The following is a 24,273-nucleotide window of genomic DNA, read 5'->3' as shown; positions in this document are numbered from 1 at the left end:
CTGTACAAATACTTTTCGGGAGGGAGGGGAATGAGGCAGGGGTTACCTACTGCTCTAGGTGCTTTTAGCTACCAAGAAGGAAGGCTATATTTTGAACAGCTACCTCAGTTGATCTCATGCAAGAATGGCCTGTTACATTAGTCACTGAATAGAACTACAACAATACCAATTGCCTGCCTGTATATGTGTGCAAGATAAAATTACATGGAGCAGAGGCTGGTCCAGGGGCCAAATGGCACCTGTGTGATCACTATTTGATACTAAGGCTTAAGCTTCAGTCTTCCCAGCAGTTTCCTATCTGGTTTATTGTGATCCAAAACCAGGTACGTACAAATGTGTGTATGTATACACACACACACACACACACACACACACACACAAACAAAACAAACCTGACAGGGCTGGGAAGGTAGCTCAGTGGTAGAGTGCTTGCCTTGCATACATGAGGCCCTGGGTTTGACTTCTCAGCACCACATAAGCAGAAAAAGCCAGAAGTGGTGCTGTGGCTCAAGTGGTAGAGCCCTTGCCTTGAGCTAAAGAGCTGAAGGACAGCGCCCAGGTCCAGAGTACAGGCCCCGCGACTGACAAAACAAACAGACAAACAAACAAAAAACCACCTAACAAATCTAGCCCTACCACCACAGAAGGCTCAGAAGTCCTTTTGGAATTAGTCCTTCCCTTAAGGGTCAGGTAAAAAATCAGGGAAAAAATTCTACTTTGGGGCTGGGAAGATGGCTCAGTGGTAGAGTGCTTGCCTTGCATGCATGAGGCCCTGGGTTCCATTCCTCAGCACCACATAAGCAGAAAAAGCCAGAAGTGGTGCTGCAGCTCAAGTGGTAGAGTGCTAGCCTTGAGCTGAAGAGCTGAGGGACAGCGCCCAGGCCCAGAGTTCAGGCCCCACAACTGGCAAAAAAAAAAAAAAAAGAAAAAAGAAAAAATTCTACTTTGCAATTTGTTCTTTTGAAAACATTTTGTAATAGCTGCACACAGATAATTTTTCTGCTTCTGGCTCCAGCAAGTAGCTTGATAAATTGTTTTCTGTTCACTTGGCTGTGAAATATACTTGGGAGAGAATAACCTATTGGACCATTCAGGACAACTGCTAATTCTCATCCCCAGCCTGTGTTCATCTCTTGGCTCTGCCTCCAGACAACACTTTGGGACCATTGCAACAGAAACACTTACAGAGAAGTCAAGCTCCCCTTCTAGGCAAGTTCATCTCCTCTAGTCTACTTTTACTCAAACCAATTCATCCCACAGCAACAGGAACAAAACTGCTTGTTTGTACCTGTATTTTATAGGTAATTTAGCCAGAAAATAAAAAGAAGAAACATTTTTCCAAATGCAAACAGAAACTGAAAGTAGTGAACCGGAGTTCTGGCAGGAGTCTGGCTTGGAGAATGACAAAGCAAATTCATTTTCCACACACAGGGCAGAAAGTAGACTTTGGCCCAGTGGCACCCTAAACCTAGCAGACAGGTACACAGTTCCTCCAAGCAGGATCATTTAGATTCTGCCTCACTGGGCTGAGCAAGAGCAGGATTAAATCCAATGCTCCAAGTCAGGGACAGAAAAGTAGCTTTAACTTGTACTGCAACTGAAAACAACATGGCTATTATTAGTAAACAAGAATTTCTAGTGAAATGGAGCTGGCCAAGAGACGAGAAAGGAAAACTTGGTCCTGTGTTCCATCCACTTTAAACTTCAATGTTTTTGCTCAAAAGCAGTTTCTAATTGGCTACCAGCATGTTAATAGCACTGGAAGAACAAAGGGAGACATGAGGCTGAGAACTGTCAGGGCTGCCGGCTTCAACGATATAAAATTCTTAGTGCTTGAAAACTTTATCCTGGAGATGGCTGAAACAGTCCATTTTTTGCACTGTAGACATTACCACACACAAAAACTAGTAAGAGTGTCAGTCTTTGGAGTTGGTTCCTACTCTAGGCTGTCAGGCTTTGAGCAGAGGGACTATGTCTCAAAGCAGTACTCATCTGTGAAACTGAGTGGATATTACCATCTCCCCAGTGTGTGGAGATGTTCTTGACCATCAGTTATTCATTCAACACATGTTTAATGAACACTCATTCATGTGTTAAACACTTGGTATGGGACTAGGAGTAAAAGCTAGGTATGCCTGTAATCCTAGCTACTCAGGAGGCTGAGATCTGAGGATCACGGTTCAAAGCCAGCCCAGGCAGGAAAGTCCGTGAGACTCTTATCTCCAATAAACCACTATAAAACCAGAAGTGGCACTGTAGCTTAAGTGGTAGAGCATCTTGCCTTGAGCTGAAGAGCTGAGGGACAGTGCCCAGGCCCAGAGTTCAAGTTCCATGACCAACAAAGAAAAAAGAAAAAAAAAGTCACTCATTACAATAGTGGCAGAAATACAAATAAATAGAGTCCAGACTTCAGGAGGAATTAAGTGTTAAGAGTATTATAAGCCATGCTTATATTTAGCTAGGCAACTCTTAGCCAAGTAATCAAATTCTACAGATAAATTCTAAGGAAATATGGATGCAAAATCTGGCTATAAGAATGTTTAGTAATGAGGGGCTGGGAAGGTTGCTCAGTGGTAGAGTGCTTGCCTTGCATGCATGAGGCCCTGGGTTCCATTTCTGAGCACCACATAAGCAGAAAAAGTCAGAAGTGGCGCTGTGGCTCAAGTGGTAGAGTGCTCCCCTTGAGCTAAAGAGCTAAGGGACAGCGTCCAAGCCCAGATTTCAGGCCCCACAACCAAAAAATAAGTAATGAACTTAAGCACAAGGCCCTAAGTTCAATCCCCAGTGCCACCAAATGGAAAAAGGAGTACTGGACCATTTTGTAAAATAAAAGCAATTTGCAGGGAATCATTAAAATCAAATCTGAAAAAAAAAAAATGTATAGCCATCAACAAAAAAAAAAGCTTAAATTATTCCAAGTACATGTATGGAAAAGTAGACATAAAGAAGTCTGGGAAGTTGGCTCAGTGGTAGAGCGCTTGCCTTGCATGCCTGAGGCCCTGGGTTCGATTCCTCAGCACCACGTAAGCAAAAAGAAAAAAGCCGGAAGTGGCGCTGTGGCTCAAGTGGTAGGGCACTAGCCTTGAGCTGAAGAGCTGAGGGACAGTGCTCAGGCCCAGAGTTCAGGCCCCACAACCGGACCAAAAAAAAAAAAGAATGGAAAAAATAGGGGCTGGGAAGGTGGCTCAGAGGTAGAGTGCTTGCCTTGTATGCATGAGGCCCTGGGTTCAATTCCTCAGCACCACATAAGCAAAAAGAAAAAAGCCGGAAGTGGCACGGTGGCTCAAGTGGTAGAGCGCTAGCCTTGAGCTGAAGAGCTGAGGGACAGTGCCCAGGCCTAGAGTTCAGGCCCCACTACCAGAAACCCCCCCCCCCCCAAAAAAAGAATGGAAAAATGGGATTGGAGGCATGGTACAGTTGGTTGAACACCAGCCAGTGAGCAAAAAATCAGGTACTGAGTTCAATTCCCAGTCTTGGACTTAAAAAAATAAAATAAAAAGAGTAGAAAAATGAAGCCAGGCACCAGTGTCTCACACTTATAACCCTAGCTACTCAGGAGGCTGAGATCTGAGGATGGAAGTTCAAAGCCAGACCAGGGCCCATGAGATTCTTATTTTCAATTAACTATCAGAAAAGCCAGAAGTGAAGCAGAACTGTGGCTCAAGTGGTAGAGTGCTAGCCTTGAGCACAAACAGGCTCAGGGACAGTGTCCAGGCCCCGAGTTCAAGCCCCAGAACTGGTAAAACAAATAATTTTTTTCTTTTTCTTTTTTTTTCTTTTTGTCAGCTCTTTAGCTCAAAGGTAGTGCTCTACCACTTGAGCCACAGTGCCATTTCCGGCTTTTTCTGCTTATATGGTGCTGAGGAATTGAACCCAGGGTCTCATGCTTGCAAGGCAAGCACTCTACCACTGAGCTACCTTCCCAACCCAAATAAATAAATCTTATTTCCACTCATGTGACTTTAGGTTGTTACTAACTTCTCTGAGCCTGTTTTCCTTTTTCTTTATTTCTTTCCTTCCTTTCCTTTCTTTCTGCCAGTGCTAGGACTTAAAATTAGGGGGCCTGGGCACTGTCCCTTAGCTTTTTGCTCAATGCTGGTACTCAACAACAGAAATTCCTTTTTTTTTTTTTTTTTGCTGGCTGATTGGAGATAAGAGTCTTAAAGACTTTCCCATCTGGGCTGGCTTCGAATGCATATCCTCAGCCTCCTGAGCAGCTAGGATTACAGGTATAAGCTACCTGTGTCCAACTCTTGTTCCTTCCTTTTCTGAAGGAACAGTATTCCATAATTTTTTTTTTTGCCAGTCATGGGGCCTGAACTCTGGGTCTGGGTGCTGTCCCTCAGTTCTTCAGCTCAAGGCTAGCGCTCTACCACTTGAGCCACAGTGCCACTTCCGGCTCTATTTATGTGTTGCTGAGGAATCAAACCCAGGGCCTCATGCATGCAAGGCAAGCACTCTACCGCTGAGCCACCTTCCCAGCCCCTCCATAAAATTTTTGTAATCATTAAAGTACATGTTAAATACATATTACTTAAAATATTACCTGAAATACAATAATCATTCCACTTTTGTAAAGCAACCCTGGATACATAAACAAAACAAATACTGAATTATATTAAAGGATATAAAAGCATCAAATGATTTTTTTTTTTTTGCAGTACTGGATACTGAACCTACTGGGTATGCAGCTATTCCACAACTTGAGCCACTACCCTAGTCCAAGGCTTGTTTACTTTTTATCAGTTATTCCTATTTGCAATGAAAATAAAATGTTTTATATCAGAATGTAATCCCAACCACATGGGAGATAAAGGTAGAAGGATTGTTGTTTGAGGCTATATTTAGGCAAAAGCAAGACCTCCCATCTAAGAAGTAAAACTAAAGCAAAAAAGTACCAGGACCATGTTCAAGTGTTAGAGCACTTGCCTAGCAGTAAGTGGAGTTTCAACACCAGTATCACAAAACAAGAAAGAATGTATAATATAAAATAATGAATTTATTTAAAATTTTTGAAAATAAGGTAGCAGTTTTCTGTCACAGTTCTATACAAATCCTATCCTCTAACAGGAGTTTCTATTCTTAAGACCTATTTTATATCTAAATATTTGGGGGGGGGGGGAGGGGAAACGGAAAACAAAATTTACTTTAGAAAATGAGTGACAAGAAAAAGAAAAAGAAAATGAGTGACAAGAAAGCACTCATTTCTTTCACTCACCATGCTGGACATGGTAGCTCCAGACCAGGAAAAAAAAGTCAGCAGGACCTCATCTCAACAAAACAAGCCAAGCATGACAGGTTCATACCTGTGATCCCAGCTACATGGAAAGCACAGTAAAGAGGATCACAGCACAATACCTAACCAAAACAAAAAGCAAAACTATCTGAATAATCACCTAAAAGCAAAAAGGGCTGGAGGTATGGTTGAAGTGGTAGGTGCTGACCTAGCAAGTACAAGGTCCTGAGTTCAAACCCCACTGTTGGCAAAAAAAAAAAAAAGCACCATGTCCATTATTCAATCATCAGGAGCTGGATGCTCCATAACAGGTTGTTAATCACTGACCTAAGCACAGTAATTCAAGCGCAAACCTGTAGGCTCAAAAACACTAGACATTAAAGCAAGATGGCATACATCCATAATGCCAACACGTGGGAGGCTAATACAGAAGAGTTCAAGTTCAAAGCCAGCTTGGGGCTACCTAAACTTTCAGCCAAGCACTGGTGGCTCACGCCTGTAATCCTAGCTACTCAGGAGGCTGAGATCTGAGGACATCGGTTCAAAGCCAGCCTGAGCAGGAAAGTCCACGTGCCACGAGATTCTTTTTTTTTTTTTTTTGGGGGGGGGGGAGGGGTCCGGTCATGGGGCCTGAACTCTGGGCCTGGCACCGTCCCTCAGCTCTTCAGCTCAAGGCTAGCGCTCTACCACTTGAGCCACCGTGCCACTTCCGGCTTTTTTCTTTTTGCTTATGTGGTACTGAGGAATCGAACCCAGGGCCTCATGCATGCAAGGCAAGCGCTTTACCACTGAGCCACCTTCCCAGCCCCAGTCCAATAAACCACCAGAAAACCAGAAGTGGTGCTGTGGCTCAAGCAGTAGAGTGCTAGACTTGAGCTGAAAAGCTCAGGGACGGCATCCAGGCCCAGAGTTCAAGTCCCACTACAGACAAAACAAACAAACAAAAAAACTTTCATTGTCTTACACTACTTGAACAGGTATTTACTAAGTATAAGAGGCTTAGGGGAGCTGGGAAGTTGGCTTAGTAGTAGAGCGCTTGCCTTGCATGCCTGAGGCCCTGGGTTCGATTTCTCAGCACCACATAAGTAAAAAGAAAAAAGCTGGAAGTGGTGCTGTGGCTCAAATGGTAGAGCACTAGCCTTGAGCTGAAGAGCTGAGGGACAGCGCCCAGGCCCAGAGTTCAGGCCCCACGACCGGAACCCCCCCCCCCCCCAAAAAACAAAAACAAAAACAAAAAGAGGCTTAGGGACAAAGGCATTTATTTTCTTCTGAAGCATAAGCTTACATAAAGGTAACAGTGAAGTTCAGAAAATAACTATTACTAAGGAACAATAATTAGTATGCCAATTCAAAAAAAAAATAGTACGGTTTTATATGGCAGGAAGAAAAAAAGAAGAACATTCTATATAGAGGGAAATGTTTACTACTGAGAAATGAGCAGCAGTCTAGTTTGAAAAGACTGGTAAAAGCAGGGTATCCAAATTTCACCAATGATCTTATTACCCACATCATGGCCAAAGCAATCTTCTAGATGGTCTAAGCCCATCTTGCTCCTTCCTGATTTCATTCAGGAAACATCTAACTACAATTGGATGCTTTTCCATTATTCTAATTGCCCAACAACTTCGAAACTTAACTTCCAAGAAAGCAATTTGCACACACAGGAACATAAATATTAGTGAATCCCAGGTTCTATGTAATTTAATCTATTCCTATCTGTTCTGAAGTTGTATTCAGTCAATTTATTAATAAATACATGTTTCAGGGCTGGGAAGGTGGCTCAGTGGTAGAGCGCTTGCCTTGCATGCCTGAGGCCCTGGGTTCAATTCCTCAGCACCATATAAGCAAAAAGAAAAAAGGCGGAAGTGGCGCTGTGGCTCAAGTGGTAGAACGCTACCCTTGAGTGAAGAGCAGAGGGATAGCACCCAGGCCCAGAGTTCAGGCCCCACGACCGGACCCCCCCCCCCAAAAAATAAAAAAATACATGTTTCATTATCCTATAACTTTCCTGATAGTTTTTAGGTATATGTGCTTCCTCTTAGTAAATTAGGTATAGTAGTTGCCTGCTATGCTACTTTTATGTTACTCTATCTATTAAGGACCTATCCCCAAAAAGTCTCTGGTTAAATATTGCCTGCCTATTAAATTTTTGCTTCCATCTGTAGGTCAGTGGGAGGAGGTGAAGAAACCTCATCTGTGTTTCCTTGGTTATAATGGTCATCAGTTCTGACTTGATCTATGATTGGAAACACAAATCCTCGGTGGGGGAGGGGAGATTAGGGGAGGCAAGGGGAGGATGGGATGGGAAGGGGAAACTAAGGAAGAGGCTACAATGCTTGGTAAGAAATATACTCATTATCTTGCCCATGTAATTGTAACCCTTCTGTACAGTATTTTCACACAATAAAAAAAAGCAACACAAATCCTTCAGTAATGGCACAGTAAAGGAGAGTTTCTGCAAGACAGCAATATACTTTTTACCATGTTCTTTTGAAGCTAAAGTGATGACATAGAGAGACCCTGCCTCAGAAAGGAAAAAGAGCCAGACTAGTGACTCATGTCTATAATCTTAGCTACTCAGGAGACTGTGATCTGGAGGATCATAGCTTCAAGTCTGCCTGGGCAGAAAAATCCTCAAGAATTCTTTCCCCAAAATAATCAGCAAAAAGCAGGGCTAGAGGTACAGCACAAAAGGTAGTATTCCAGCCAACTAAACCTTAGTACTACCAAAAACAAGTATCAAAATCTAAAATGAATCCAGCTGCTCTATTTTAGTCCCAAACTATATGTACCATTTAAAAGACTAAAGCAAGAACTCTCAACTTTCTCTTTTTTGCCAGTCCTAGGGCTTGAACTCAGGGCCTGGGCACTGACCCTAAGCTTCTTTTGCTCAAGGCTGGCATTCTACTACTTGAGCAACAGCACTACTTCCAGCTTTTTCTGTTTATGTGACACTGAGGAATTGAACCCAGGGTTTCAGACATGCTAGGCAAGCACTCTACCACTAACCCACATTTCTAGCCCTCAACTTTCTTAAAAATAAAGAAGAAGCAGGATACTGGTGGCTCACACCTATAATCCTAGCTATTCAGGAGGCTGAGATCTGACAATTGCAGTTCAAAAGCCCAGGTAGGAAAGGTCTGTGACAGTATTATCTTCAATTTACTACCAGAAAACTGGAAGTGGCTCTGTGGCTTAAAGTGGTAGAGTGTTAGCTTTAAGTGAAAAAGCTCAGGCCCTTAGTTCAAGCTCCATGACAAATAATCAAGTAGAAGAGCTCAGTGACTAAGGCTCAAACCTGTAATCCTAGTTACTCAGGAGAGTAACATCTAGAGGATTGAGGTTCAAAGCAGGACTAGAGATGTGGCTCATATGAGTAGAGCGCCATTAAACAAACTAAGCAAGCTCAGAGTTCTGAGTTCAAACTCTGGTAATGTGCTGGTGGCTCATGCCTGTAATCCTACTCAGGAGGCTGAGATCTGAGGATCACGGTTCTAAGCCAGTCCAGGCAGGAAAGTCCATGAGACTTTTATCTCCAATAAACCACCAGAAAACCAGAAGTGACCCTGTGGCTCAAGTGGTAGAGCGCTAGCCTTGAGCTGAAGAGCTGAGGGACAGCGCCCTAGGCCCAGAGTTCAAGCCCCACGACTGAGAAAAAAAAAAAAAAAAAGGTAGAGTGCCAGCTGTGAGCAAGAAAGCTAAATGAGAGCATGAAGCCCTGAGCACAAGCCCTAATATCATCACATACTCCAAAAAAAGAAAGAGGAGGAAGGGCTGGAGGCATGGCTCAATTCAGAGAACCTGCCTAGCAAGCACAAGGTCCTGACTTAAAATCCCAATACTGCCAAAACAGAAAAAAAAAAAGTGCGGGGAGGGAGGGATTATGGATGTAGCTCAATGGTAGAGTCCTTCCTTACCTACCATGTACAAAGCCCTGAGTTTCAACCCCAGCACCAGTACCATACATCTAACACCCTATCATTCCCTCCTCACCCTCCCCCCCCCCCAAAAAAAAATCACATAAGAGGCTGGGTGGCAGTAACAAACATCTGAAATCCTACTCAGAAGCTGAGACCTGAGGATACCAATTTGGAGCCAGCTTGAGAAAACAAACCCAAACCCAAGAGGCTTTTTTTTTTTTTTTTTTTGGGGGGGGGGTTCAGTCATGGGGCTTGAACTCTGGGCCTGGGTGCTGTCCCTCAGCTCTTCAGCTCAAGGCAAGCACTCTACCACTTGAGCCACAGCGCCATTTCTGGTATTCTGGTGTTAACTGGAGATAAGAGTTGCACCAACTTTGCTCCCTGGGCTGGCTCTGAACCATGATTCTCAGATCTCAACCTCCTGAGTAGGCTAGGATTACAGGTGTGAGCGCCGACTCTAAACTGGAGACTTTTTTTTTTTTTTTGGGGGGGGGCAGTCCTTGGGCTTGAACTCAGGGCCTAGGTACTGTCTCTGAGCTTCTTTTGCTCAAGACTAGCAAGCACTCTACCACTTCAGCCACAGCGCCACTTACGGCTTTTTCTGTTTATGTGGTACAGAGGAATAGAACCCAGGGCTTCATGCATGCTAGGTGAGCACTCTACCACTAAGCTACCTTCCCAGCCCTCAAGAGGCTTTTATATATAATTAACCGCCAACAAGTTAGAAGTGGAGATGTGATTCAAGTGGTGATGTCAGTTTCCGGCAAAAGGGCTAAGCAAGAGCTAAAGGTCCTGAGTTCAAGTACCAGCATAAACACACTCACACTCAAGTCAGATAAGAAGAATAACTAGTCGGGGGCTGGTGGCTCACGCCTGTATATCCTAGCTACTCAGGAAGCTGAGATCTGAGGATCATGGTTCAAAGACAGCCCAGGCAGGAAAATCCGTGAACTTCTTATCTCCAATTAACTTCCAGAAAAACGCAATTCATGCTGTGGCGGGTGTTAGTGCTAGCTTAGAGCTGAGGGACAGTGCCCAGAGTTCAGGTCCCACAACTGACCAAAAAAAAAAGAAGTATAACTAATTTTCACACTAGGTTTTCTTTCATCCCATCACTTTATGGTTTTATGTTTATCTTGTAGAGTGTTTCTGATAATGCTGAGATCAAAAGGGCATTATTTTACAAAATAAGTTTTCCTAATAGGGTACTGGTGGCTCACACCACCCTAGCTACTCAGGAGGCTTAGGCTAAGGATCGCAGTTCAAACCAGCCCAGGCAGGAAAGTCCTGAGACTCTTATCTCCAAGTCACCAGAAAACCACAAGTGGTGCAATGCTCAAAGTGGTGGAGCCCTAGCTTTGAGCAGAAGAGCTCAGAGGCGGCATCCAGGTTCTGAATTCCAACTCCATGAAAGGCAAAACAGCAACAAACAAAAAAATCAAACAGGTTGAAATCTAAAGATCACAGTTCAAATCTAGCCTGGACAGTAAAGTCTATACTAATTAGCCACCAAAAAAGCCAAACGTGGAGCTGTGGTTCAAGTGGTAGAATACTAGCTTTGAGCACAAAAGCTCAGGGACAGACCCAGGCCACCAAGTTCAAATCCTAGGACAGGCACAAAACAACAACAAAAAACATGCAAATAGCTACACAATTCTGTCTACATTAATAACATATGGTGATGCATGCCTGTAATCCCAGCATTTAGTAGGTTGAAAAATGAGGATCTCAAGTTAGAGACCAGCTTGGGCAAACCCAAGGGGCAGGAAGGAGATGTTATTTAAAAAGATAGACACTGGGCTGGGAAGGTGGCTCAGTGGTAGAGTGCTTGAGCTGAAGAGTTGAGGGACAGGGCCCAGGCCCAAGTTCAAGCCCCACAACCAAGAAAAAAAAGAAAAAGAAATAGCTCCACAGTTCAGTACTGTACTTTAATTCATCTGTTGACTTGTATAAATCTTGGCAGATTTTTGTTTTTGTTTGTTGGTCTCTGTTACTGATTCCATCACTAAGCTTTTTTGCTTAAGACCAGAACTCTACCCCCTTGAGCCACAACTCCACTACCAGTTTTCTGATGGTTAATCAAAGATGAGTGTCACAGACTTTTCTGTGGGACTTTTCTGTCGGGGCTAGGTACCAACCAAGATCTTTAGCTCTCAGTCTCCTGAGTAGGATTACAGGCACATGCCACAAGTTTCCTGCTTGAGTATATATGTTTTCTGTTTTGAACATTGTCACGCCTTTCCTCGCTCTCCCAGTTTTTCTCTCCCATTTCCACCCACAAGTTGGATAGTTCATTTTCAGCATAGTGTCTAGTGAGTACTACTGCTGTATTTGTTCACCATTTATCCCTCCATTTCAGTGTCTATCTTTTTTTTTTTTTTTTGGGTCCAGTTGTGGGGCCTGAACTCTGGGCTTGGGCACTGTCCCTCAGCTCTTTAGCTCAAGGCTAGTGCTCTACCACTTGAGCCACAGCGCCACGTCTGGCTTTTTTTTCCCTGCTTATGCAGTGCTGAGGAATCGAACCCACGGCCTCATGCATGCAAGGCAAGTGCTCTACACTGAGCCACCTTCCCAGTCCAGAGCTATTTCTTGTAAGACAAAAAGATAGCCTTCCTGATTTCAGTTCACAAATGAGAGTTCATTTCTTTTGTAACAAAACAGCATGCCTTCTATAGCCACAATAATGATGATGATGATGGGGCTAGGAATGTGGCTCAGTGGTAGAACGCTTGCCTAGCAAACATGAAGCCCTGGGTTCCATTCATCAGTCCTCATACACAGAAAAAGCCAGAGGTGGTACTATGGTTCAAGTGGTAGAGTGTTAGCCTTGAGCAAAAGAAGCTCAGGGACAGTGCCTAGGCCCTAAGTTCAAGCCCCAGGGCTGGCAAAATGATGATGATGATGATGATGATGATGATGATGATGATGACGACGACGACAACAACACCACCACCACAATGTAGTCTGCTGCCAGTGGCTCACTATTATTCTAGTTACTCAGAAGTTTGAGATCTGAAGGATTAAGGTTTGCAACCAGCCTGGGTAAAGAAATTTGCTAGACTCCATCTCCAAAATAACTGGCAAAAGGAAGGATTTGGAGGTATGGCTCAAATGGTAGAGCACCAACCTAGCAAGCACAAAGTCCTGAGCTCAACCCCAGTTCTGAAAAAAAAAGGCACAATGACTTCAAGTTTTATTATTATTTAATTGCCTAGATTAAAAGTATACTGAAATATGGGTGCTGTTGGCTCACACCTATAATCCTAGGTTCAAAGCCATCCTGGGCAGGAAAGTCTGGGAGACTCTCATCTCCAATAAACCACCAGAAAACAGAAGTGGCTCTGTGGCTTAAGTGAGAGAGTGCTAGCCTTGAGCTGAAGACTCCTCAGGCCCAGAGTTCAAGGCCCATGACTGGGGGGGGGGGGGGGCAGGGGGGGGGGGAGAAGCACATAGCCCAAGGATTCAATGCTCAGCAACACATCCACACACCAAAGACCCATTCACACCACCCCCCTCCCCCCCCCCCACATCAAAGGCTATAGGAGCCCTTGGGAGTTTATCTCAGTGATATAGCACTTGTCTAGCACGCTCTAGGTCCTAGGTTTGATCCATTCAACCAAAAAACACATTTTTAGAATAACTCATTCCTTTCTTCTTTTTTTTAATCTTTGTTTTTGTGTCAGTACTGGGGCTTGAACTCAGGACCTGAACACTATCCCAGAGCTTTCTGGCTCAAGGATAGCACCCTACCACTTGAGCCACAGCTCCACTTCTGGCTTTTTGGGTATTTAATTTGAGATTAAGTGTCTTACAGACTTTCCTGCCCCAACTGGCTTCAAACCTAGATCCTCAGATCTCAGCCTCCTGAATAGCTGGGATAAGCAGGAGCCACAGGTGCTGGCTGTTCTTGTTTTATATAGAAGAAACATGCTATCAGTATACATGCTATTTCATGTCCTTTTTTAATTTAAAAACTCAAATATTCATAACCCAGTTATAGTTTTGAGTTATTTTTTTCTTATCCACACTGTGACTCACCTATCCATTACTTTTCACATCATGTAAACACAATCCTAGATGCTAAACACAACTCAAGCATATAAAATTAATTACATTGGTTTTGTAGTCATAATACTTATACTAATAAACACTGACTCTAAAAAACTAAAAAAAAAAAATAGAACAATGTTTAATTCACAAGGGGGTAGAAAGAAAAAAAAATGATCCTCCCCAACCACAAAAGCAGTACCAACATGTCAAGTTTCCTATAGTGCCATGGTGTAAACAAGGGAGGAAAGCTCTGGGGGTGGTTAGTGGGCAGGCAAAAGAACAACTCCCCTCAAGATTAAACTATTTCCAGACTACACTAGAGTAATAGCTCTTCTCGGTGTGTTTTGTTGGCCAGAAAACTAAAGTAAATTACATTCCTTGTTTGAAATCATCTGGACATAATAGGTGCAAGCAAAGGGCCAGAAGTGTAGCTCAGTGGTACAGCGCTTGCCTAGCTTTGTTTCTCCAGTGGAGAAACAAAGATACAAGCAAAGCTCACAAACACTTAATTCTTCTTTCTTTTCGCCAGTCCTGGTGCTTGAACTCAGTGGGCACTGTCCCATAGCTTCTTTTGCTCAAGGCTAGCACTCTGCCACTTGAGTCACAGCACCACTTTTGGCTTTTCTGTTTATGTGGAATCAAACCCAGGGCTTCATGCATGCTAGGCAAGCACTCTACCACTAACACACATTCCAGGCAACAAACAATTCTAAAGATAGGATGCATTCAAAACCTCAGAGTATTTTTCAACACCTATTCTGTTCCACTCCTGCTTAATGATTGGCTTTACAGATAAAATACTAAAACCTACCAAAAATGCTACACACACTCACAAAGGAAAAAATAAAAGCCATACCATTTTTTTTGTTCTACCACACCTACAAGGCTCCCATTAAGAGAAGTCATTCAGCATAGCGTTAGGTGAGGGGTGGGATAAACAGTAGGAAAAGCTGGCATTGCTTTAAAACACTTAGTGGACATGAAAATAAAGAGGCACTGGATTGGGCAAGAGATGCCAAGAGAAACAAGATTCCACATGTCAAGGGACTAAATGCCCAACACCGAGCAAAGGGCACTCACCCCCCATTGCTTTCTATCCGAAGACTGGTTGCTTCACTTGAAAGCTTTTCAAAGAAATCTAATGGTGTCTGCTCTCCTCACCCTGAGTGAACTCAACAGCCCCTACAGAACATGGGGAAGACTTGCTTATCAAAAACAGCAAATACTGCTTCACAAGCCAAGAAACATTCACCTATGGGTGATAGTCTGTTCCAATTCAATCTTCTACAACCTAACTTCAAGCCAAAAATACTTGGGTCCTAGCCTGTCAAGTTCTCCGTTTTCCCAAAGGTTTATCAACCTCATTTTCTTTTACAATAAGACCCTCTCTTCACTCCTATTCTGGAGGCCCTTCTTCAAGTTCCCTAGTTGAAGGTTTCTGCCAAGGCTCCAGTGCGTTCACAAAGTTCCCTCCCCCAAAATCATCCCCTTTCCCCCACTTTTCAAAGATTTTTTTTTCCCCCTCCAGGCCTCATCCTTGAGAAAAACCATTAATAGACTCCCACCTCTCCTAAACACAACTCTAACACAAGCTATCTACCCCCCCACCATAATCATCATTTCCCCCCCCCCCAATAATCCTTTTTCCTTCTCTCTCCTTGAGTGGACATACACACCACACAAACGCGCGCGCGATCAGTTCTCAGCTCCAACTCCCTAATCTTTCCCGTGCCCCAGGTTCATCCAAAGCACCTAACAATCCCCCCCCCACACACGCACACAGTTTCCCCCAATCCTGTCATCGTCAGCCCCCATTCCAAATCCCATGCCTTCTCCACACACACCTTAAATCCCAATTTCCCGAGCTTTCTACTCCTCAGCTAGCACCACACGCTTTTCCTTCCAGTCTACCCACTATGCCACCTCTCCTCTGCCCACGTTCCTGGGGCGCTACCTTCCGCAGAACCCCATCTCCCTCCAGCTTCCACAGCCCCCTAACTCTCTTCTAGTTCCGCTCAACCCCCCCCCCCCCATTTCTCCCCTTGCCCTCGGGGCTCCATTAGCTTTGGCCGTCCCAGCGAGGAGAGCCACCTCGCTTCCCGCCCGGCCCGCCCCGCCGCCTCGGCTCGGCTCGGGTGTCCCTGCCCTCCCCTCGGGGCCGAGGCCGCCGCCGGCGCTGGCACGGCAGGCCGGCTCACCAGTTGGTCATGTCCAGGAAGAAGGCGCAGCCGGCCGGGTTGAGCTGGAAGCCGAGCAGCCGCTGGAACTCGGAGATGAGCACGTCCTTGTCGGTGGTGCCCAGGCAGCTAAACTTCTGCATCAGCTCCGGGTCTAGGTCCACGTCCATGCCCTCCATGGCGGGGGCCGGACGGACGCTCGCTTCCCCGCCTCCTCACAAGCAAGCTGCCGCCGCGCTGCCGGGCCCGGGGACCGGGAGGGGGCCCGCTGCCGGCCGGAGCCGCGACCCCGTTCCTCCGAGGTAAGCCCCGGGCCTCTCACCGCCTCATAAGGGTAAACTCACTCAGCCACTCTCTCACTCTCGCTCCCCCCCCTCCCACCCCCCCCAGCGCCGCCGCCTCCGCCGCCGCCGCCTCTAGCTTCTCCGCCACCTCCGCCTCCTCCCGCGCCGCGCCCAGTGCGCACGCGTCGTCGGCCTAGGCCCCGCCCCTTCCTCTCCCGAAGGCCCACCCTCAGTGACGTCATAACCCCGTGACGTCTCCCGCATGACCTCACCGCGGTAGAGCGAGAGGGCGGGAAGTGGGCAGGAGGAAGGTGTTGGCTGGGCTTCGGGGGACGGCCCTTGGAAAATATCTTCTCCCGCCCCGCCCCGCCCCCAGTGTCTAGGGGAGGAGCAAAAGCCTGGGGTTCCGGGATGTTCGGCTGTGACTACCCCCTCCATCTTGCAGGTGAGGAGAATGAAGGCCTGGCTGGGGCAGAGGCTATAACAAGGTCAAGCATGGGAAGTGCTCTCAGGAAGCAGCTTGCCCCACCAGAGGTTTGATCTTCACTCTGGAAGGATTTTTGGAGAGTTAACTGTCCCAGAGGGAAGCTATCATAAAACCTTTAGTCCCTGGGCAACCTGCCTGACAACTTGCGAACTATCTCTGTTATGCAATAATAGCATCTCCAGCTAAAGAAACCTGAAAACAAAACATCAGTCATAGGTCCAAATGCACACCACCTACTCCATCAGGACCAGCCCTCTCAAAGTACAAGTTAAGTCATGAGAATTTTGCAAACTTTGTTCTATCTTTAACATCTAAGGCAAAATATCAATGTACATTATGTATACACCTAACCCACTTGGCCCTGGTCAAGGTCCCATTTCAATATGGAATAAGGAACATAGACTGTCTCCTTTACAATCGCTTGTTTGAGAGGTGATAAGAAATGGTCTCTAAGCCGGGCACCGGTGGCTCACCCCTGTAATCTTAGCTACTCAGGAGGCTGAGATCTGAGGATCAGGGTTCAAAGCTAGCCCAGGCAAGAAAGTCCAAGAGACTTATCTCCAATAAACCACTCAAAAAACCGGAAGTAGCGCTGTGGCTCAAGTGGTAGAGCTCTAGACTTGAGCTGAAGAGCTGAGGGACAGCGCCCAGGCCCAGAGTTCAGGCCCCACGACCGGACCCAAAAAAAAAAAAATTGAAAATAGAGCCAGGTATGGCCTTGAACGCATATAATCCCAGCACTCAGGAAACTGAGACAAGACCATCTAGCATTCAAGACCAGCCTGATTTTAAGACCATGCTGAACTATATAGTCAAACACAAAAAAAGATAATCATAAAACTAATATCACATATCCAGTATCTAAGCAAGACACACAAATTAATGCCAGGTGCTAGTAGCTCACACCTATAATCCTAGCTACTAAGGGGACTGAGATCTGAGGATCATTCAGAACCAACTTGTGCAGGAGATTCTGTGAGACTTTTATTTCCAATTAATCACCAAAAAAACTGGAAGTGGAACTGTGGCGTGAGTGTTAGATTGCTAGCCTTGTACACTGACGCTCAGGGACAGCACCCAGACCCAGAGTTCAAGCTCAGGACCAGCCTAAATAAATAAATAAATAAATAAATAACACGTTAAGCTGCAAAGCCAAAAAAGCCCACAGTCAGGAGAGCTAATCATTTGAGAAAGCTTACTATGAGCAAAGTTGAGTTGGAAACAGCCCAGAGTGTGAGTGAGCTCACTCCCCTCATAGGAGAGGAAAAAAATTAAAAAGGAACTCACATTTGAAAAGCTCTAAGGACATCTAATTTGTCCCAGTCGCTCACACTTATAATCCTAGTTATTCAGGAGGCTGAGATCTTCCGGTCTTAGTTTAAAGTCAGTCCAGGTTGACAAATCCATGAGACTCTTATCTCCAATTAACCAGCAAAAAGCCAGAAGTAGAGGTATGGCTCAAATAGTAGAGCACCAACCATAATCAGAAAAAGCCAAAGGAACCTCAAAAAACAAAATAAAATCCCTCTTTATGCCAATATATGATCATTAATAATAGACTAAAATATAAAAATAGAGATAATTCTCCATATTCAAAAACTTTCATTTTATCATATATTCATATACATCTTCCAGATCTAGATGTCAATCTTTTGCTCATTCGTGCATTTTCTGCAATTCTTTTTTTTTTTTTGGGGGGGGGGGGGTCTAGTCATGGGGCCTGAACTCTGGGCCTGGGCACTGTCCCTCAGCTCTTCAGCTCAAGGCTAGCGCTCTACCACTTGAGCCACAGCACCACTTCCAGCTTTTTTCTTTTTGCTTATGTGGTGCTGAGGAATCGAACCCAGGGCCTCAGGCATGCAAGGCAAGCGCTCTACCACTGAGCCACCTTCCCAGCCCCGGTACCAGCTTCTTTGTACTACCTTTTCTTTTCTATTTTACGACTTCTGATGCCTTGTGTCTCTTTTTTCCCTAGACTCGTGCCCTTTGGCCTAGATACATCAAAAAGAGTCCTGTCTTCTTTTTCCCTTTTTTCCTTGGCCCCTTTAGTTTACCAGAGGGAATAAAAAATCTTCCAAGTAAACATTATCTCCTTACCTCTCATGAAAAAAAAGAAAAACAAATAACTATAGTATTTACATTTTATTATAACTATTCATTTTACCTACTAACTATCTCAATATGTGCATCATCCTGCTGTCTACAATCTCATATATAGTTGAGACAAGAAAAAAGAAAAAGGGAAAAGGTATTTAATACTGCTCAGCCTAATTACTTTTACTTATTTACTCCTCACAATAAACTGAAATCAATATTATTACTGTTCTTACTTGCAGATAAGGAAATTCATATTGATGGTTTAGAGAGTGTGTTCAAGGAGAGACAAAGGTTAAGAAACTCAAGATTTAGCTAGGTGTTGTGGCTCATGTCTGTAATCCTAGCTACTCAGGAGGCTGAGATCTGAGGATCATGGTTCAAAGCCAGCCCAGGCAGGAAAGTCCGTGAAACTCTTATCTCCAATTAACCACCAGAAAAACAGAAGTGGCTCTGTGGTTCAAGTGGTAGAGCTCTAGCCTTGAGCTGAAGAGCTCAGAGACAGTGCCCAGGCCCAGAGTTCAAGCACCACAACCAACAAAAAACAAATCTCAAGATGTAAGTCCAAGACAGAAAGAAACCTGAGCCTACCTCTGTTCTACAGATTTCTTTTAGTCTGAAGGACTTTTACCTTTTCTTCCTGCTAACCTCCACTGTGTTTCTGTGGAGCCATTATTATTGTGTCTGGTTCCTTTGATGATTTTTAAAATTTTTACTTTGTATTGTTATTATAAAGGTGATGTGTAGAATGGTTGCAGTCACATAATTCTGGTAAGGAGTACTTTTTTTTTTTTTTTTTTAACAATGTTACCCCTTCCCTTGCTCTCTCCATATACAACCTTTCATGATTTTTCAAGACCTTTTTTTTTTGTGTTAGATTGTTTTAAAAACAGGGTCTCCCAGCTGGGCAGGCACCAGTGGCTCATACATGCAATCCTAGCTACTCAGGAGGCTGAGATCTGAGGATGTGAGTTTAAAGCCAGCCAGGATAGGAAAGTCCCTGAGACTCAGACCTCCAATAAACTACTCAGAAAAAGCCGAAAGTGGCGCTGTGGCTCAAAGTGGTAGAGAGCAAGAGAAGCTCAGGGACAGTACCCAGGTCACAGAGGCAAACAAACAAACAAACTGTATCTCAGTAAGCAGCTCATGCTGGCCCTTAAGCATGTGATCCTCTTGCCTTAGCCTCCTGAGTGCTAGAGTAACCTCCATGTATCATTGCACCTGGCTAAGTCCCAGATTTCTAACTCTTAAAAATAGTGTTCTTTGGGGCTGGGAAGGTGGCTCAGTGGTAGAGCGCTTGCCTTGCATGCTCGAGGCCCTGGGTGCGATTCCTCAGCACCACATAAGCAAAAAGAAAAAAGCCGGAAGTGGCACTGTGGCTCAAGTGGTAGAGTGCTAGCCTTGAGCTGAAGAGCTGAGGGACAGCGCCCAGGCCCAGAGTTCAGGCCCCATGACCGGACCCCAAAAAAAAAAAAAAAAAAGTGTTCTTAACATGGAATGTGGTGGCACCTGAAATTCCAGCACTCAGGAGGCTGAGCCAGGAGTAAAAGGAGTTTGAGACCAGTCTATAGTACATAGTAAGAAGACCCTGATTCCAAACAACTAAAGGAATGAATTATTGGTACTAACAAAATCACAGATTAATTTTGAAAACATTCCATTGAGCAAAACAAAACAAACAAACAAAAAACCAGAACAATACATGATGTTTAATTCCACCTTTATGAAGTTCAGAAAAAGGCACAACTAATGGAAAGTAACCATCAATGGCTTGGGCTACAGGAAAGCTTAGTAGTGAGGGTCAACAAAGAACCTTGGGGACAGGTTGGCAGATTTGTTCTATATCATAATTGTCAAAACTCAACAAAGAAGCCAGGTGCTGGTGGCTCACACCTATAGTTCTATCTACTTTGGGGCGGAGATCTGAGGATCTTGGTTTGAAGCTAGCCTGGGCAGGAAAATCTATGATGCTCTTATCTCCAGTTAACCACCAGAAAACCAGAAGTGGTGCTATTGTAGAGTTTGGTAGAGCGCAGAAGTGGTAGAGTGCTAGCTAGCTTTGAGCAAAAATAGCTCAGGGACAGTGCCAAGCCCTAAATTCAAGCCCCACAATGAACAAAACTAATAAACAAAAAATTCAGGCTGGGAAGGTGGCTCAGTGGTAGAGTGCTTACCTTGCATGCATGAGGCCCTGGGTTTGATTCCTTAGCGCTACATTACAGCGCCCAAGCTGAGTCCAAGCCCCACAACCAACCAAAAAAAAAAACCAAACTCAACAAAGTATATATTTTAAATGGGTAAATGTTATTGAATGTTAAGTATCTCAATAAAGCAAGTTTGGTTTTGTTTAGCTCACCTTTTGGTTTTATTACCATGTTAGTATACTGCATGTGGTAGAGATAAATATTTGGCATAAGTAATACATGTCTGGCATGAATGAAGGAATGTGTTTTTTTCTTTTTTCTTTTTATTTATTTATTTTCGTTGGTTGTGGGGCTTGAACTCTGGGCCTGGGCGCTGTCCCTCAGCTCTTTAGCTCAAGGCGAGCACTCTACCACTTGACCTATAGCGCCACTTCCAGTTTTTCTTTCTTTTTTAATAGAAAAAGGATAAAAGCTACTCATTTGGTCCATTCCCACTAGCAGGGTTTACCTATCAGGTGGAAAAAATGTTCAACATAAACTTGATCCTGAGATGACACAGTTCAGCCCTAAATATATGCATGAGTGATGTCACCCTGGGTAGCCAAGGGGGCCTAGGCAGGCAGCTGCAGGGAACAAGGCCTCAGGAGAAACCCTGGGGCACAGGCCACTCCAGGACAGACCTGTCTGTGATGGTCACATATCTGAATCCCTTCCCACATCTCCACTCATGGAAAAGCTGAAAAGTTCCATGAGAAATGGGGCCTTTGTATCAAAAACAGACTTTCAAGGAAAAACATAAGAACTGTTTCCTGAAACCAGATAAAAGGAAGCTGTGTTGGAAAAGTAAATGCTTGAAAGGCCAATGTCGATTTTGAAGTGCCACAGAAACTGGTGGTGACAATTCAGAGCATGTTCCTTACATGCCCAGTGGAATTTTACTGGATTTAGGTGCCTCCAGTCTCCTTACACTTCATTCTGCAGAAGCTCCTAGGATCCACTGAAGGCAGTATCAGTTTCTACAGAAAAAGGGAACTCTGTGACTTTTAGGTACTTAAGTGGCTGAAAACATCAGGGGTGCTTTCTTGGAAAAGAGCAAAAATAAAACAAAACAAAAAAAACCCTGAAATCTCTAAGGAGGAATTCTATATTATAAATGATAATTTCAGCCTGTTATAAAGCATCTTAAAATATTTTCTTGGTTGGGGGAATGCATGGAAGAGACCAAGAGTATAAGTGCAAAATATATTTTTCTCTTTCTTTCTCCTTTTCTTTTCTTTCTTTCTTCCTTTCTCTCTCTCTTTCTTTTTCTTTTTTTTTTTTTTGGGGGGGGGGTCCGGTCGTGGGGCCTGAACTCTGGGCCTGGGCACTGTCCCTCAGCTCTTCAGCTCAAGGCTAGCGCTCTACCACTTGAGCCACACCACCACTTCTGGCTTTTTTCTTTTTGCTTATGTGGTGCTGAGGAATTGAACCCAGGGCCTCAGGCATGCAAGGCAAGCGCTCTACCGCTGAGCCACCTTCCCAGCCCCTCTTTCTTTCTTTTTCTTTGTTGTTGTTCTTGGTTGTGGGGCTTGAACTCTAGGCCTGGGCACTGTTCCTGAGCTCTTCAGCTCAAGGCTAGTGTGTATTTTTTTTTTTTCTAGTTCGGGGACTTAAACTCAGGGCTTGGGCACTGTCTCTGAGCTTTTCTGTGCACAAGGCTAGCACTAGCACTCTACCACTTGAGCCTTAGGGCCACTTCTAGCTTTTTCTGTTTATGTGGTTCTAGGGAATGGAACTCAGGGCTTCATGCATGCTAGACAAGCATCCTACCACTAAGCCCTATTTTTTTTTTTTTTTTGGTCAGTCATAGAGCTTGAACTCTGGGCCTGGGCGCTGTCCCTCAGCTCTTCAGCTCAAAGCTAGTGCTCTACCACTTGAGCCACAGCTCCATTTCTGGCTGTTTCTGCTTATGTGGAGCTAAGGAATCGAACCCAGGGCCTCATGCATGCAAGGCAAACACTCTACCACTGAGCCACCTTCCTAGCCCAATTTCTGTTTGTTACTAGCCTATATTAGTTGTACAAAGTATAAAGAAATAGTTCAAGTTCCAGGTTTCGAGTCCTGGGTCTCAACAACAAATGTAAGAAAACATTTTAGGTTCTGGCTTTTGAGCCCTGGGTTTCAGCACCAAGTGTAAGGAAATATTTTGAGTACCAGAAATATGAAAAAACAAAGCGGGGGGGTTAAAGCCAGGCGACTGTGGCTCATACCTGTAATCCTAGCTACTCAGGAGGCTGAGATCAGGGGATCATGGTTTAAAGCCAGCCGGGGCATGAATGTCCTTGAGACTTTTTTCCCCCTTGGTCAATCATAGGTCTTGAACTCTGCGCCTGGGCACTGTCCCTCAGCTCTTCAGTTCAAGGCAAGCCCTCTACCACTGAGCCATAGCACCACTTCTGGCTTTTTCTGTTTATGTGGTGCTGAGGAATTGAACTCAGTGAGGCAAGCACTCTACCACTGAGCCACCTTCCCAGCCCCATCCTTGAGACTCATCTCCAATAAACAACAGAAAACTGGAAGTGGTGCTGTGGCTCATGGTAGAGCACTTGCCTTGAGCTGAAGAGCTGAGGAACAGCACCTAGGCCCAGAGTTCAAGCCCCAAGACTGACAAAATAAGGGCAGAATGATGAACTCACAGTCCAATAGGTTTATTGGACTGGTACTGAGAAGGGCAACCATTCTTCAGCCTGGCTGGAGAAGAAGAATTGGCCTTATTCCCTTACAACTAAGGTCTCTATTTGGCAGAGAGAATGAATGAACTCAGACAGGGCAGGCATCTGTGGTAGTTGTTCATGGGAGGTGGGCAGGATGGGAACAGGGGAAGGGGCTTTTTGTGTGGGTATGGAAGGGAGGGTGGGAGAGCAATCCTATCTTGTGTTACAGGTAAGGGAGTTTTTACAGCATCTTATTGCCAAACAGTATGACCCTCAGTTCACAGGTTATCTCTTTTACAGCCACAGAGTGTGTTTTGGGAAGGGAAAGGTGAGGGGAGATGATTCAGTGTGATTGGCAGGAAGGGCAGTTCTCGGATTTTTCAGAATGTGACTGTCAAGGGGAAAGATGAACACTTCCAGTTTTCAGCATAAGGGTTGTTTCACCGTGTACATTTTCACACATATATACAATGTATTCTCACCCGCCTATACTCTTCTCCCTTCCTTCTTACCTTTCTTAAAAGTATTTTAACTTGGCACTAGTGACTCAAGCCTGTAATCCTAGCTACTCACAAGGCAAAAAGATGTGAATCCCAGTTCAAAGCCAACCTGGGCAGAAGAGTTTGTGAGACTCTTAATTTCCAATTAACCACCAGAAAACCAGAAGTGGTACTGTAGCTCAAAGTGGGAGAGCGTTAGCTTTAAGCAAAAGAGCTCAGGGACAGTGCCCAGGCCCTGACCAAAACAAAACTATTTCAACTATTTCATACATGCAAATAATCTATGCCAGCCATATTGGTCCTCATTCACCCTCTTTTTTTAACCTTCCTGCCTCTTGATGGGGTGCCCACTTTCCCATCTGAGCCTGTTGTATCCTCCTGAAAGTTCTTAACTTTCCATGGTTTTAGCCAGGCACCGGTGGTTCACACCCATAATCCTAGCTACTCAGGTGACTGAGATCTGAGGATCGTGACTCAAAGCCAGCCCAGGCCGTGAGACTCTCATCTCAAATAAACCACCAAAAAAAAAAAAAAAAAAAAAAAAACGGAAGTGGTGCTGTGGCCCAAGTGGTAGATCATTCACCTTGAGCTGAAGAGCTCAGGGACAGCACCCAGGCCCAGGGGTTCAAACCCCATAACCGACGGAAAAAAAAAAAAAGTACAAGTGTGGTTTTACCTCTTAGCTTCC

The 24,273-nt window shown here is 44.7% G+C and overlaps 1 protein-coding gene across 2 annotated transcripts in view; it reads right to left on the bottom strand.

Annotated features, from left to right (window-relative positions):
• Ilrun (inflammation and lipid regulator with UBA-like and NBR1-like domains) overlaps positions 1 to 15,750 on the bottom strand; it is a 53,638-nt gene extending 37,888 nt beyond the window's left edge. For both annotated transcript variants that reach the window (XM_042683802.1, XM_042683803.1), the window contains exon 1: positions 15,405 to 15,750. In XM_042683802.1, coding sequence (XP_042539736.1) covers positions 15,405 to 15,562 — 158 coding nt within the window. In that variant the 5' untranslated portion in view covers positions 15,563 to 15,750. The remainder of the gene's footprint in view (positions 1 to 15,404) is intronic.
• Positions 15,751 to 24,273: the final 8,523 nt, after the last annotated feature.

Source organism: Dipodomys spectabilis, unplaced genomic scaffold (genome assembly GCF_019054845.1).
Source record: "Dipodomys spectabilis isolate Male_0828 unplaced genomic scaffold, ASM1905484v1 ptg000085l, whole genome shotgun sequence".
NCBI lineage: Eukaryota > Metazoa > Chordata > Mammalia > Rodentia > Heteromyidae > Dipodomys > Dipodomys spectabilis.
Note: the sequence above shows the minus strand (reverse complement) of the source record. Positions and strands in the feature narration are given on the sequence as shown.